At 45.9% G+C, this 14,464-nt stretch overlaps 1 protein-coding gene across 1 annotated transcript; it reads left to right on the forward strand.

The window, feature by feature from the left end:
- The first annotated feature begins 503 nt into the window (after positions 1-503).
- LOC306792663 (sepiapterin reductase-like) lies at positions 504-12,515 on the forward strand. The gene is made up of 3 exons (XM_079289924.1): positions 504-905; positions 10,362-10,652; positions 11,702-12,515. Exons 1-3 carry the CDS (start codon positions 551-553, stop codon positions 11,890-11,892), a joined length of 837 nt encoding a protein of 278 aa, XP_079146050.1. The 5' UTR covers positions 504-550; the 3' UTR covers positions 11,893-12,515.
- The last annotated feature ends 1,949 nt before the right edge of the window (positions 12,516-14,464 follow it).

A 14,464-nucleotide genomic window follows, 5' to 3' on the forward strand; every position in this document is an offset into this window, starting at 1 on the left:
GACAGGGACAGAACACAGGGGCCAACAGAAGATGACAAATATAGTTGAAGATGTAAAAAAGATATTGTTCAATAGAGATAAGAGATGATGTAAGATCACAATGTGATCCAGTAACAATGTGTTTGGTCGTTTAAAGGTTCAAATATTGTGGATTTTCAATGTAAGACATATTTCACGCTTGGCTCAACTGCATTATAGCTTTATTTCAGCTACTTCAACAAATGTAATATTGTTTAACGCAGAAAAAGCACATTCCCCAAAGTACAAATATTTGTTTGTCACTCAAATCATGTGAAAGGAAGGTCTGAGTCACGTGAGAGAGGGACTACAATGCCGTGAACTGCTGCTCTTCAGGGAGGCTCGTGTGTGTGAATGAGTGTGAAACCGGGAGATGGCGACAGGGCAACAAGTGGATTATTACTGACGGTAGAGTCCATGAAGAAGAACGATCCGCCTCCACTGAAAGGCTGACTCTCTCTTCACGAACACTATCGTCAAGTAAAGGAGATCTTACGTGTTACAACGTTTAGGTACCACACATGCGCAGAGCATGTCCCAGCCTTCATTCCCTGTGTTCGGAACCATGTCGTCCACTGCGCGTACTGACCTGGGCCGGGCGCTCTGTATTATCACCGGGGCCTCCAGAGGCTTTGGTCGGACCATAGCGACAGAGATGTCTCGGTTGGTAAAGCCGGGGTCGGCGCTCGTTCTGACGGCCCGTTCCGTTGATGACCTGCGTGCTCTGCAGGCGGAGCTGGCCGAGTCGGAGGCAGGCAGAGCGGGCCTGGTGGTCGAGTGTGTGGTGGCAGATCTGAGTCAGAAGGGAGGACTGGAGAGCATCGTCAGTGTGTCTAAAGATGCCTTTTCTGAGGACATGGACCACGTTCTACTGGTCAACAACGCTGGTACGAAGTCAGTTACCCATCAGCAATATATATATATATGTATTAGGGGTGTAACGGTTCACAAAAGTCACGGTTGGGTTGGGTACGATACAGTGGAGCCACGGTTCGGTACGTTTCGGTACAGTAGAAAACTATAAATGCAGAGAAATGTACTTGATTTTAAAATATATTTATTCATTACAACTAACATCATCAAGTTATTCTTTGACTTTGAACAATGATGGAACTATACCTGAGTGACTCATCTTCTGGGGTGTCTTCTTAGCAACACATAAGCATAAAAAACTAAAACTGCTCCTTAATGTTATGTAGTATTGTTACTTACATCTTGCTTACATCTTGTATTGTTACTTACATCTTGCAAAAGAGATTTTTTTTTATCTCAATGGGACTACCTGCTTAAATAAAGGTTTAAAAAATATATATATATTTTTATTTTTTTTTATTTTTTTATTCAAACGTATTTGGTTCGTCATGCGTACCGAACTGTGAGCCTCGTACCGAACGGTTCAATACAAATACGCATATCGTTACACCCCTAATATGTATATATATGTATGTATATCAGTGGTGGGCCGTGCATTTTATACCTGGGCCTGCACTCGTAAAAATGAAGCTCAACACCTACAAATACACTATGAGTGCAGATACATGAATTAACGAACAATGAGTCAAAATCAATTCAGCTAAAACATGCATTCCGCCACACACTCAAGAGCACGGGCCATTCAAATATTATTCATATCAGAGGGAACAATATTACCCATATCATAAAAACGACACGATAGAAACATTAACAGAGTAGTAACTCTCCTATCACCAGTGGTGTATAAAGTACCCAAACGCATACCTGAGTAAAAGTAAAGATACCTTACTGGAAAATGACTCCAGTCAAAGTAAAAGTCACCTATTAGAATACTACTTGAGTAAAAGTCTTAAAGTATCTGATATTTATTGTACTTAAGTATCAAAAGTAATTTTCTGATTGGGTTGGTTGTGATCCATCCAGGAGCAACAATGTTCAACATAATATATTGTACATAAGTATACTTTTGCATCTGCTATGAACTTATCATCATAATTCTCCGAAAAGCAATATGACACTATGAAGGAGTTGTAACAGTGCGTTTATAAGTATGCTCATTCCGACTAGAGGATGTAGAGGCCAATGCATAATATTATGTTCAGCAAAACATATCCACTTGATGCATCAGGTCAGTGTTGTGAGAAAGGACACCTGCCTTGTAAACTCCTATGGGCCTGATTTGAACACAACAGACAAAGGTTTTGCTCAAGCTGAATCTGCAATTGGGCGACTGCTACATCATAACTCCATCTGATCATCCACAACATGACTCAAATATCAAAACATGATCAATACTAAAGCAGCACCGAAAGTAACAACCCAACCATTACTGGAAACTGAAAAATGTCCTGTTCATCTTCAAAAGACAATTCTATTAGAATGTAAAGAAGTTACATTGTATTCGAATGTAACTTCTTTACATTATATTAGAATGTAAAGAAGCTACAGTGTATAGAATGATTCTATTGAAGTTATTCCTTTTTTAAATGTTTTAGACGAGTCACGAATCACTTTAAAAGAGTGATTATAGCTGATTTAACTTACAGACATGAGATTGATCTTCTCATGTCACTCTCTTCATACAATGATATAAATTCATCCCCATTTTATTGATATCTTACGAAAAGTTACTCCTCATTTTTCGTGCGTTTTTCCTGCAAAAGTCCAGCAACATGAGTCTGTTTTCACTTGTTACATGCATACTGTCTTTTCAAAATAAACTCCCATCTTCGCAGGAAACAACTAAGGTTTAGGCGATGAAACTACTTAGTTAGGTTTAGGAAAAGATCGTGGTTTGCGTTAAAATAACTACGGAAGTGGTGTTGCTTAAGTACGGAAGTCACGTCACAAATAAATCAACATTGGCTTCTCGTTTCACACGGCACAAACTGCGGCCTCCTGGAGGAAACACCAGTGTTTGTTTGACCCATCCACCTCCTCATCCCACCCGTCCTGTGGAATTCTACTCATGTTGTCGCTCGCTAGCTATAGCATGTAGCATCCGGGGCATCACTGGGAATCAAAACAACGCGGCTTTGAGAGCACTTGTTTGCAATTGCGCATTAATGTGATTAACCAATGATTTAACTTGCAAGCTAGGACCACTGATTCACCAAACCTGCTTGCTTGCAGTCTGTGTTCCACCACAGTCCCCCATGCTGGTCTCATGATAAATTTTTTTTTGAAAGATAGGTTTGATTTTGTAAGGCAAGGCAAGTTTATTTGTATAGCACATTTCAACAACAAGGTAATTCAAAGTGCTTCACATGAAACCATTAAAAGCATAAAGGCAAAAGTAAAGGAGATTTAAAACATACATTGAAACAATAATCGATGTCTCCCTGAGACATTACGCTGCACGCAATCAACCATACACTGCCGCAATTCTGCAATTACTCGCACACAAACCACGTCTGGAAAAGATCTCTGCCGATCTGCGTTTTATAGCCTTGCACGAACTCGGTCCCGGAGGAAATGGCGATATATTGTACAGTCCTTTTAAAACCATTGAAAGCATCAAAACATAAGGCAAAAGAAAAGGAGATTTAACAACAATTAAGAACAGTGTAGGAAATAAAATACAGTAGTAAAATGCAGAAATGCAGGAAATTGATTAATATATTAATTGAATGTGGTTCAATTAAAGGCAGCAGCAAACAGAAAAGTCTTCAATCTTGATTTAAATGAGCTGAGGGTCTCAGCAGACCTGCAGCTTTCTGGGACTTTGTTCCAGATATGTGGAGCAGAAAAACTGAACGCTGCTTCTCCATGTTTAGTTCTGACTCTGGGAACAGAAAGTAGACCGGTCCCAGACGACCTGAGGGGTCGGGATGGTTCATAAGGTAGCAGCAGATCGGAGATGTATTTTGGCCCTAAACCATTCAGTGCTTTGTAAACCAACAGCAGGATTTAAAAGTCAATTCTTTGTTGGACAGGAAGCCAGTGCAAAGACCTCAGAACTGGAGTGATGTGATCCACCCTCCTGGTCTTAGTGAGGACTCGCGCTGCAGCGTTCTGAATCAGCTACAGCTTTCTGACAGACTTTTTACAGAGACCTGTAAACACACCGTTACAGTAGTCCAGTCTGCTGAAGATAAATGCATGGACAAGTTTTTCCAAATCCTGTTGAGACATAAATCCTCTAATCCTTGATATATTCTTCAGGTGATAGTAGGCTGATTTTGTAATTGTCTTGATATGGCTGTTCAGGTTGAGGTCTGAATCCATAACTACACCTAGATTTCTGGCTTGGTTTGTGGGTTTTAACATCAGTGATTGAAGCTGAGCGGTGATTTTCAATTGTTCGTCATTGGTACCAAAAACAATTACTTCTGTTTTATCTTTGTTTAATTGAAGAAAATTCTGGCACATCCAGTTGTTGATTTGTTCAATGCAGTTACCCAGCCCTTGTATGGGATTATAGTCCCCTGGTGACATAGTTATGTAGATTTGTGTGTCGTCTGCATAATTATGATAACACACTTTGTTGTTTTCCATAATCTGAGCTAGTGGAAGCATGTAGATGTTGAACAGAAGAGGCCCCAGTATTGAACCTTGGGGAACACCACATGTCATTTTAGTCAGATCTGATGTGTAATCAGCTACAGACACAAAGTATTCTCGGCCGTTCAAGTAGGATTCAAACCAGTTAAGTGCTGTGCCAGAGAGTCCCACCCAGATGTTTAGTCTTTCTAGGAGTATGGCATGGTCGACCGTGTCGAATGCAGCACTGAGATCCAGTAACACTAAGACTGAACTTCTGCCATTGTCTATGTTTAAGTGGATGTCGTTGAAAACCTTAACAAGAGCAGTTTCAGTACTGTGGTGCTGTCGAAAGCCTGACTGGAAAACATCAAAGCAGTTATTTACGGCCAAGAAGTTGGTCAGCTGTTGGAAAACCGCTTTTTCAATTATTTTACTTAAAAATGGGAGGTTTGATATTGGCCTATAATTTTTCATCGTTGCGGAGTGTAAACTAGCCTTCTTTAGGAGCGGTTTAATAACTGCAGTTTTTAGGGCTTGTGGGAAGACACTTGAGAGAAGGGATGTGTTTACAATTTGTAAGAGATCAGTGGTCATGCAGTTTGAAATATTTTTGAAAAAGTGTGTTGGTAGAATATCCAAGCAGCAGGAGGATGACTTCAGATGTTGTATAATTGTGTCATGATATTTGAATGGATGTTATTCAGAGATCGGGACAACACATATCCTGTGGTTGGTGTGGAGGAACTGACTGCTTGTCTAATTTTCTGAATTTTGTCAGTAAAAAAGGAGGCAAATTGATTGCATGCCCAGGTGGATTGGAGCTCAGCAGCTACCGACACTGGAGGGTTTGTTAGCCTGTCGACGGTAGCAAATAAGGCACGTGTATTGTTCTTGTTCTTGGTTATGATGTCAGAGAAGAATGACTGCCTTGCATTTCTAAGTTCCAAATTATAATTGCGAAGTCTCTCTTTATAGATGTCACAGTGAACCTGGAGATTAGTTTTCCGCCACCTGCGCTCAGCTTTCCGACACTCTCGTTTCTCTATTTTGACCAGCATAGCATTTCTCCAAGGAGATCTTTGCTTACCCGAGACAACCTTCACTTTAGTGGGTGCAATGGCATCAACAATATTTTTAACTTTAAAATTGAAGCCATCTACAAGCTCATTGACTGAGAGGCAAGATAGGGCTGGTGTGGAGGAGAACTTCTGAATAAATAGTTCACTGGTGTTTTCAGAGATGTAACGCTTTGTCACAACCTTGGTTTGGACATTTGTGTGCAAGGAGATTGCACTCTCAAAGAAAACACAGAAATGATCAGAGAGTGCAACATCAGTCACAGCAACCTTGAAAATGTTTACACCTTTGGTGATGATTAGGTCCAGAGTGTACCCCCTGTTGTGGGTGGGTCCTGTCACATGCTGAGTCAGATCATAGTTATCAAGGACACCACATAGTTCTATAGACTCTCTGTCCTGGGGATTATCAACATGGATATTAAAGTCACCAACAATAACAACACAGTCAAAATCAATACAGATTACAGACAGCAGTTCAGTAAACTCATCAAAGAAGGTTGCACATTATTTAGGCGGTCTGTAAATATTTAGGAATAAAGCTTGAGTGGAATTTAGAGCCACATATTTAAAAGAACTAAAATGACCAAAGGACATCTGCTTGCATTGAAGAGAATCATTAAATAAAATAGCAACTCCACCTCCTTTCTTATGCGCTCTTGTTTCACTCATGAAACTGAAGTTGGGAGGTGATGATTCAATAAGAACAGCTGCACTGTTATCTTGATTTAACCAAGTTTCAGTTAAAAACAAAATGTCCAGTTTGTGCCGAACAATAAAATCATTGATTAAAAATGTTTTTCCTGACAGAGACCTGACATTTAATAAAGCTACGTTTAATGTGGTTAAAACTTTCTTTGCCCAATTTATTTGGACAGGCTGATGAGGAATGTATGCTAAGTTTGATAAGTTTGCATGTTTACTATTGTTTCTTCGCAGCCTCACCTTTCTTTTTCTATAAACTTCCAGGACAGGAATTGAAACGGCTAGCTGCATACAAGGCCCCGACTTTTCCTGGAGAGAGTCATTGGTGTCATTAGCCTTGTAGCCTGGACCCAGAAGATATCAATTATTTACGTTATCAGGTAGGGGAGACAGAGGATGGTTGTGGAACTGTCGAGGAGTATGTTTGGTTCCAGCAATGACCAGCTCTTTCATGTGGTCAGTGAACTCCAGGTGGGGGGAGGATGGGGAGAGTGTGAGAGAGGAAAGGGACCTGGATAGAATTTGGGGGGTGGAAGTAGGTGCTGGGGAGGGAGGTAAAGACTCCTCGTCTAGGAAGGGTGGGGAAAGTGGGAGATCGGAGGCGGTGCCTGATGATGAGGTTGGAGACTCCTCCTTTTGGCTGTTGTTAGGCGGGGGCATCCTTCCCGTAAGGTCTCCATGGCGATGCTGTGTGGTTATCTCTTGTTTAGACTCCTCTTGTGTCTTGTCCTTGGCAGTAGGGACAGACGGGTGACGCAGGGAGAAAAATAGGTTCGAGGAAAACAGTTTTACCCCTGACTTGTTCAGGCAAACTCCATGCGCTGTAAAAAGATGTCTGTGCTCCCAGAAAAGGTAGAAATTGTTGATAAAATGTACTGAATGGTCAGTACATGCAGTTGACAGCCATTCGTTCAGTGCAAACAGCCTGCTGAATCCTTCATCTCCTCCTCTGACTAGTGGAAGAGGGCCACTGATGAACACCTCAGCCTTGTAGCGAGTAACGAAGGTTTCAGGGGAAATGTATCGGAGTAAAATTATCAGTTTTCTTTGCAAAATGTAGTGAAGTAAAAGTAAACGTCAACAGAAATATAAATAGTAAAGTAAAGTACAGATATCCAAAAAAACAACTTAAGTACAGTAACGAAGTATTTCTACTTCGTTACTATACAACACTGCCTATCACTCCCTCCAGGAAATACACGACTCCATAGTTCTTGTTGCTGATGGATTTATTTGTCTGTCAACACCCATCCATCCATCCATTTTCCTCCGCTTATCTGGGGTCGGGTCGCGGTGGCAGCAGGCCAAGCAGGCTGACCCAGACCTCCCTCTCACTGGCAACATGGTCCAGCTCATTCTGGGGGATCCCGAGGCGTTCCCAGGCCAGCTGGGAGATGTAATCCCTCCAGCGTGTTCTGGGTCTTCCCCAGTTGGACGTGCCTGGAAAACCTCCAGTGGGAGGCGTCCAGGAGGCATCCTAATTAGATGCCCGAACCACCTCAGCTGTCCCCCTTCGACGCGAAGGAGTAGCGGCTCGACTCCAAGCTCCCTCCTGATGACCGAGCTCCTTACCCTATCTCTAAGGCTGGGCCCGGCCACCCTACGGAGGAAACTCATTACGGCCGCTTGTAGCCACGACATTGTCCTTTCGGTCATGACCCAGAGTTGGTGACCATAGGTGAGGGTAGGAACGTAGACCGAGTGGTAAATTGAGAGCTTTGCCTTCCGGCTCAGCTCCCTCTTCACCAAGACGGTCCGGTGCAGCGCCTGCTTTACTGCTGCAGCCGCACCGATCCGCCTGTCGATCTCCCGCTCCATCTTACCCTCACTCGTGAACAAGACCCCGAGATACTTGAACTCCTTTGCATGAGGTAGGCACTCCATCCCCACCTGGAGGGAGCAATCCACCGGTTTCCGGCAGAGAACCATGGCCTCAGATTTGGAGGTGCTAACTCTCATCCCCGCCGCTTCACACTCGGCTGCAAACCGCCCCAGTGAATGCTGGAGGTCATGATCCGAGGAGGCTAACAGGACCACATCATCTGCAAACAGCAGAGAGGCGATCCCGAGACCCCGGAACCTGACGATATCCGCCCCCAGGCTGCGCCTAGATATCCTGTCCATGAAAGTCACGAACAGGACCGGTGACAAAGGGCAGCCCTGGCAGAGGCCAACACCCACCGGGAACGTGTCTGACTTATTGCCGAGAATGCGGACACAGCTCCTACTGCAGTCGTACAGAGACCGGATCGCCCGTTGTAACGGGTCCGGCACCCCATACTCCCGCAGCACCCCCCACAAGAACCCCAGAGGGACCCGGTCGAAAGCCTTCTCCAAGTCCACAAAGCACATGTAGACTGGTTGGGCAAACTCCCAGAACCCCTCCAGTAGTCTTGCGAGGGTAAAGAGCTGGTCCACTGTTCCACGGCCAGGATGGAATCCGCATTGCTCCTCTTGAATCTGAGGTTCGACAAGTGGTCGGAGCCTCCTTTCCAGCAGCCTGGCATAAGCCTTCCCCGGGAGGCTGAGTAGTGTGATACCCCGGTACTTCGAGCACACTCCCCGGTCCCCCTTTTTGAAGATGGGAACCACCACCCCGGTCTTCCAGTCCATGGGCACTGATCCCGACCCCCATGCGACATTGAAGAGGCATGTCAGCCAGGACAGCCCAACCATGTCCAGCGCTTTCAGCATCTCAGGGCGGATCTCATCCACCCCCGGCGCCTTGCCACCAAGGACCTTTTTAACTACCTCAGCGACCTCTGCCAGGGATATGGGTGAGCTTCCCCCTAGGTCCTCAGGCGCTGCCTCCTCTGCAGAGGACATGTTGGTCGGGTTTAGGAGTTCCTCAAAGTGCTCTTTCCACCGCCCGACGATGTCCCCCGTCCGGGTCAGCAGTTCCCCCCCCCCCCCCCCCCCCCCCCCCCCCCTGCTGAGAACAGCCTGGGGTAAGCCCTGCTTTCCCTTCCTGAGCCGTCGGATGGTTTGCCAACCAAAAGTCCTTCTCTATGGCCTCCCCGAACTCCTCCCATGCCCGAGTTTTAGCATTCGCGACCTCCGCAGCTGCAGCCCTTCTAGCCTGCCGGTACCTGTCAGCTGCTTCAGGAGACCCCTGGGCCAACCAGGCCTTGAAGGTCTCCTTCTTCAGCTTGACTGCTTCCCTCACCTCCGGTGTCCACCAACGGGTTCTCGGGTTGCCGCCGCGACAGGCACCGATGACCTTCCGGCCACAGCTCCTAGCGGCTGCGTCCACAATAGAGGCTTTGAACATGGTCCATTCGGATTCCGTGTCCCCAACCGCCCTCGGTATGTGTGAGAAGTTCTTCCGGAGGTGGGAGTTAAAGACCTCCCGGACAGGGTCCTCCGCCAGACGTTCCCAGTTCACCCTCACTACATGTTTGGGCTTGCCGGGTCTTTCCAACCGGGTCCCCCGCCATCTGATCCAACTCACCACCAGGTGGTGATCAGTTGACAGCTCTGCTCCTCTCTTCACCCGAGTGTCCAAGACATACGGCCGCAAATCAAATGATACGATTACAAAGTCGATCATTGATCTCCGGCCTCAGGTTCTGGTACCAGGTACACTTATGAGCCACCTTATGTTCAAACATGGTGTTCGTTATGGCCAAACCGTGGCAAGCACAGAAGTCCAATAACGAAACACCATTCGGTTTCAGATCGGGCAAGCCGTTCCTCCCAATCACCCCCAGCCAGGTTTCTCCGTTATTGCCCACGTGAGCGTTGAATTCCCCCAGGAGAACTATGGAGTCGGTAGGCGGCGCCCTTTCCAGGACCCCTCCCACCGACTCCCGCTCCCGCTCACTGATCAAACACTGGTCTCTGATCAGTGCTCTGTACCAGCTGATACCAAAGACCAGGTTTCACTATCGTCCCGATAGTAGCAATCTGTAGATGTCAGATTGGAACATCCCTACTTTGGGGCCCCAAGCAGCATTTGAGTGGAACCCTCTTTTCATTTTGTGATCTTGTTGCTTTCTCTTAAGAATGTTTGTGTAACAGTTGTTGGTGGAAACACTCACACGGTATGTTTTGAGGATGGAGACACACAAGTAACACTAGTAACCCTTCCTTTCCTCTTCCCAGGCTCTCTGGGGGATGTGTCCCGCTATGCCAAAGCCTTCACCGACATGGCCGAGGTGGACTCTTACTTGTCTCTCAATGTCAGCTCCTCCCTGTGCCTCACTGCCAGCGTCCTGCAGGCTTTCCCACAGCGTCCAGGTCAGCAGCGCACCGTGCTCAACATCACGTCACTGTGCGCTCTGCAGCCTTTCCGCTCCTGGGTGCTGTACTGCACCAGCAAAGCTGCCCGAGAGATGATGTTCAGGGTGCTGGCTGAAGAGGAGCCGGACCTCCGGGTGCTCAGCTACTCCCCAGGTGAGGAGCTGCTTGTGTGTGCTGGTTAGGTTCCAGTCCAACCAGTCAGCCTGAGACTGGAGCTGAGTCGGAGGAATTGAATGAAGTCTTCCTAAATGAGCAGTAATGCCAGTCTTTAAAACTAAAACTTACCAGCGGGTGCAAGCATCATTTCACACACTTTCAAAGGTAGAAGAAACATGCAGGACATACAGAACCATACCACAGGTCACAACTCACTGTATTAGTTGACTTTTAGTCACATAATAATGAGGGGATGATAAAAAGTAAATGCGCTTTGAAAAGGTGTACAGCCTAGCTGCGTAACCGAAGTTTAGAAAAGCTTACGAAAATGAATAATAAAAAATGAAATAAAAGATCATACAAAATGTCAAATGCACCAAGTTCACAAATAACCAAGTTTTCTTATATTATTCTTATATTTATTCTGATAAATGATAGAAAGTCACACATTAAAGCAATTTAATAATTGAAGCGTCTCTAAACAATATGGGATTACATCTAACGAGTATATTGATATCTGAAGATATAACACTCTTAGCTGGATAATAAACAATAGATGGTAACTCATCATAGACAATGGAAAGTAAAGAGAGAATAGACAACTTTTATAAAATACTACTAACATAGGAGCTCATACATGTCAGTTAGGTGTGAAAGCACAACACGCCTAGAAGGCTTCAAAGTGTAAGAGTCAGCTCAAACCACAGCATGATGCCGTAACGCTTCTCTGGGGTCTCGCCTCTCGCTCCTCAGGCGTAGAGGTGTTAAATAGCATCACAGTTCTTCTGCAGATATGAGCTTGAGAGTAAGAAAGTTCATCTGCAGTATGCAGCAAAACTACAGTTTCACCTTTTTGCACGGATTTGTTGAATCCATCATTTCAATAAGTCGATTAATCAATTGGTGACGTATCAATTATTTGAATAGCAAAAATAGAGAGATACGTTTTTAGGGTGTAGTGTGTGTCGGACATTCTTGGTGGGTACCTCAATGTGTCCCTTTCCAGCCTTGAACCTCACTCACCTGTGTCCTCTGTATTCAACCAGGGCCTCTGGACACAGACATGCAGATGTTGGCCCGATCCAGAACAGCTGATCCCAGCATCAGGAAGTCTTTTTCAGACATGTTCGCTCAGGGCCAGCTGCTCACCTGTGAGGCGTCCTGTGCCAAGCTGATGAAGCTCCTTCTGGAAGACAACTACACGGCGGGAGCTCACGTTGACGTCTATGACGTCTAGACGCAGCATGAGGACTTCCAGATTATTGCTGTGTGCCTTGATTTTGATTGAAACTACTGATTTATATCTGCCACTTACCTTTTATGCTACAGTTGTATGTGGAGAAGTTAATAGTTGACTCAAACTTCACTGTCAGTCTTACTTCTGTAGGTTGTAGCCTTCGATTTTGACATGAATACCAAACTGATGTTCATCAAATGTACGTTCAAAACATTCCAGAACAGAAGTTCAAAGTTCAAAGTTCAAGTTCAAGTTCAAAGTTCACTTTATTGTCAAAGTTTCCACATGTGTTATGCATACAGAAAATTCGAAATGCCGTTTCTCGCAGTCCCACAGTGTAATATAGACATGAACATATAACATATAATAGAATAAAATAGAATAAAGTTAAGAACATAAGGGCCTAGATAAAGGATTAACAAGTGGCAGCAGAGAATAAAAAGTGACTGGTGCTGGATGAGGGAAGGGTGTGTGAGGGGGGTATTTGTTCGTAGCAGCAGAGAATAAAAAATTAAAATAAATAAATAGAAAAAGTGACTGGTGCTGGATGAGGGAAGGGGTGTGAGGGGGAGTAGATGTCCTGGTATGTTCCATTTGAGGCAGTGGGGAAAGGTGGGTGAGGGGGAGGGTAGAGAGGTCAGGGGAGAGATGGCAGGGGGGGAGAGAGGGGGAGCGAGAGGAGAGAGGGAGGGAGAGAGTTCAGCATCCTGACCGCCTGGTGGAAGAAGCTGTTCCTCAGTCGGGTAGAGCTCGAACGGAGACTGCGGAACCTTCTCCCTGAAGGCAGGAGGCTGAAGAGGCTGTTGGAGGGGTGGGTGGGGTCACCCGCAATGCCGAGTGCTTTGCGGGTGAGGCGGGTGTTGTAAATGTCCTGTAGTGTAGGGAGTGAGACTCCGATGATCCTCTGGGCAGAGTTCACAATGCGCTGCAGGCTCTTGCGGTTGGAGGCGGTGCAGCTTCCGAACCACAGCGTGATGCAGCTGCTGAGGATGCTCTCAGTGGCGCCTCGGTAGAATGAGAGCATGATGGGGGGGGGGGCTCCTGCTCGCTTGAGCTTCCTGATGAAGTACAGGCGTTGCTGGGCCTTCTTTGCCAGTGCAGTGGTGTTGCTGTTCCAGGTGAGGTCATCTGTGATTGTCACACCCAGGAATTTGGTGCTGCTCACCTGCTCCACAGCAGCACCATTGATGGTCAGAGGGAGGGGGGTGTGGGAGTGGGTTCTCCTGAAGTCAACAACAATCTCCTTTGTTTTCCCCACATTGAGGAAGAGATTGTTATTTTGGCACCAACGGACCAGCTGGTTCACTTCCTTCCTGTAGTTAGTCTCATCGTTTTGGCTGATGAGACCTACCACGGTAGTGTCGTCAGCGAACTTCACGATGTGGTTGGAGCTGTAGTTGGGTTTACAGTCATGGGTCAGCAGGGTGAAGAGAAGGGGGCTGAGCACACAACCTTGGGGGGCCCCCGTACTCAGTGTTAGTGTGTTCGAAGTGTTGTTGTTGACCCGAACAGCTTGTGGTCTCTCTGTGAGGAAGTCCAACAACCAGTTGCAGAGAGAGGGGCTGAGGCCCAGGTCTGTAAGTTTACACACAAGCAAACTTTCACTCTCCACGTGGCCAGCGTTCTCTGAGCACCAGCGTCTTCTCTCAGCTGTCTTTAATGAGGAGAGAGAAGAGGCGCTCACCCAGTGACTTGTTGTCAGAGCTCTCCATGCCTCAATGTCTTTTAATGCCACCGCTCTGAGCACCTTTTCAGAAAGGCGCTGGTGTCGTCACTGTGGACGAAGCGCTCTGCCAAAAAAAGCAAACGCTATGTGGACTCAGCGGTCTGAACGCAGGACTTCTGCTGTGTGAGCCTGACAGCCGAGCACATGGACTGACTGAGCTTCTACCTGCAGCGAGAGGAAGTAGAGAGGGACATTCACGTTGCGTTACCTGAAGGCCACTGTAGTTCTGAAGGGAGGGGTGAGGTGGGGGGAGGAGTCTATTCAGAGCAAGCTCTCTTTTACAGGACGTCCTGATTACTGTACATATAAAACAATAAAAGGAACAGCATACAATTATACAACAAACCGGCCAAGAACATGAACAGCAATTCACAAGCATGCGTTCACACTGCTCCACCGTATATCCTTTACAAGGGATGCCAACTGATTAACAGCGATCAGCTGGTCTAAATGTACACGCTTGTGTGGTTCATAGTATTTAAAAGCCAATTTCTCAATCTCAGTATAGACTTGATGCTTGAGGACCAGATAGTCTTGGGACCTGGTTCGGTGTGAGGTTGACCTAGAGGCCTAGTTTAAGGCCTCTGAACCTCCACTAGAATCCTACACACTGCTGCTTCACATCTGTTCAGAAAAGTTGAAGAAGAGAAAAATAAGAAAAGCCATCTTTGTTAACGGGTGTCCCCTCGCTGTAAACGGGATGTTCATTGCTCTCTTTGCGCTCTGAACTCGATGTGTGCTGTTCATTGTGTCCTGAGTTTAATGGGCCTTACTTGTGATGTCTGTTAGTACGATGTTCAGTGAGCTGTGATTGAAGCATTTTAATATGTGACTCAACTCAAGATA

The sequence above is a fragment of the Melanostigma gelatinosum genome (genome assembly GCF_949748355.1).
Source record: "Melanostigma gelatinosum genome assembly, chromosome: 18".
In the NCBI taxonomy this organism is placed as follows: domain Eukaryota; kingdom Metazoa; phylum Chordata; class Actinopteri; order Perciformes; family Zoarcidae; genus Melanostigma; species Melanostigma gelatinosum.

Bases quoted from the DNA above. Each gene is read 5' to 3' on its own strand.
- LOC306792663 (XM_079289924.1), top strand. From the start codon at position 551: ATGTCCCAGCCTTCATTCCCTGTGTTCGGAACCATGTCGTCCACTGCG. The intron at 906-10,361 runs GTACGAAGTCAG...TCCTCTTCCCAG, and splicing joins TCTACTGGTCAACAACGCTG to GCTCTCTGGGGGATGTGTCC. The intron at 10,653-11,701 runs GTGAGGAGCTGC...GTATTCAACCAG, and splicing joins GGTGCTCAGCTACTCCCCAG to GGCCTCTGGACACAGACATG.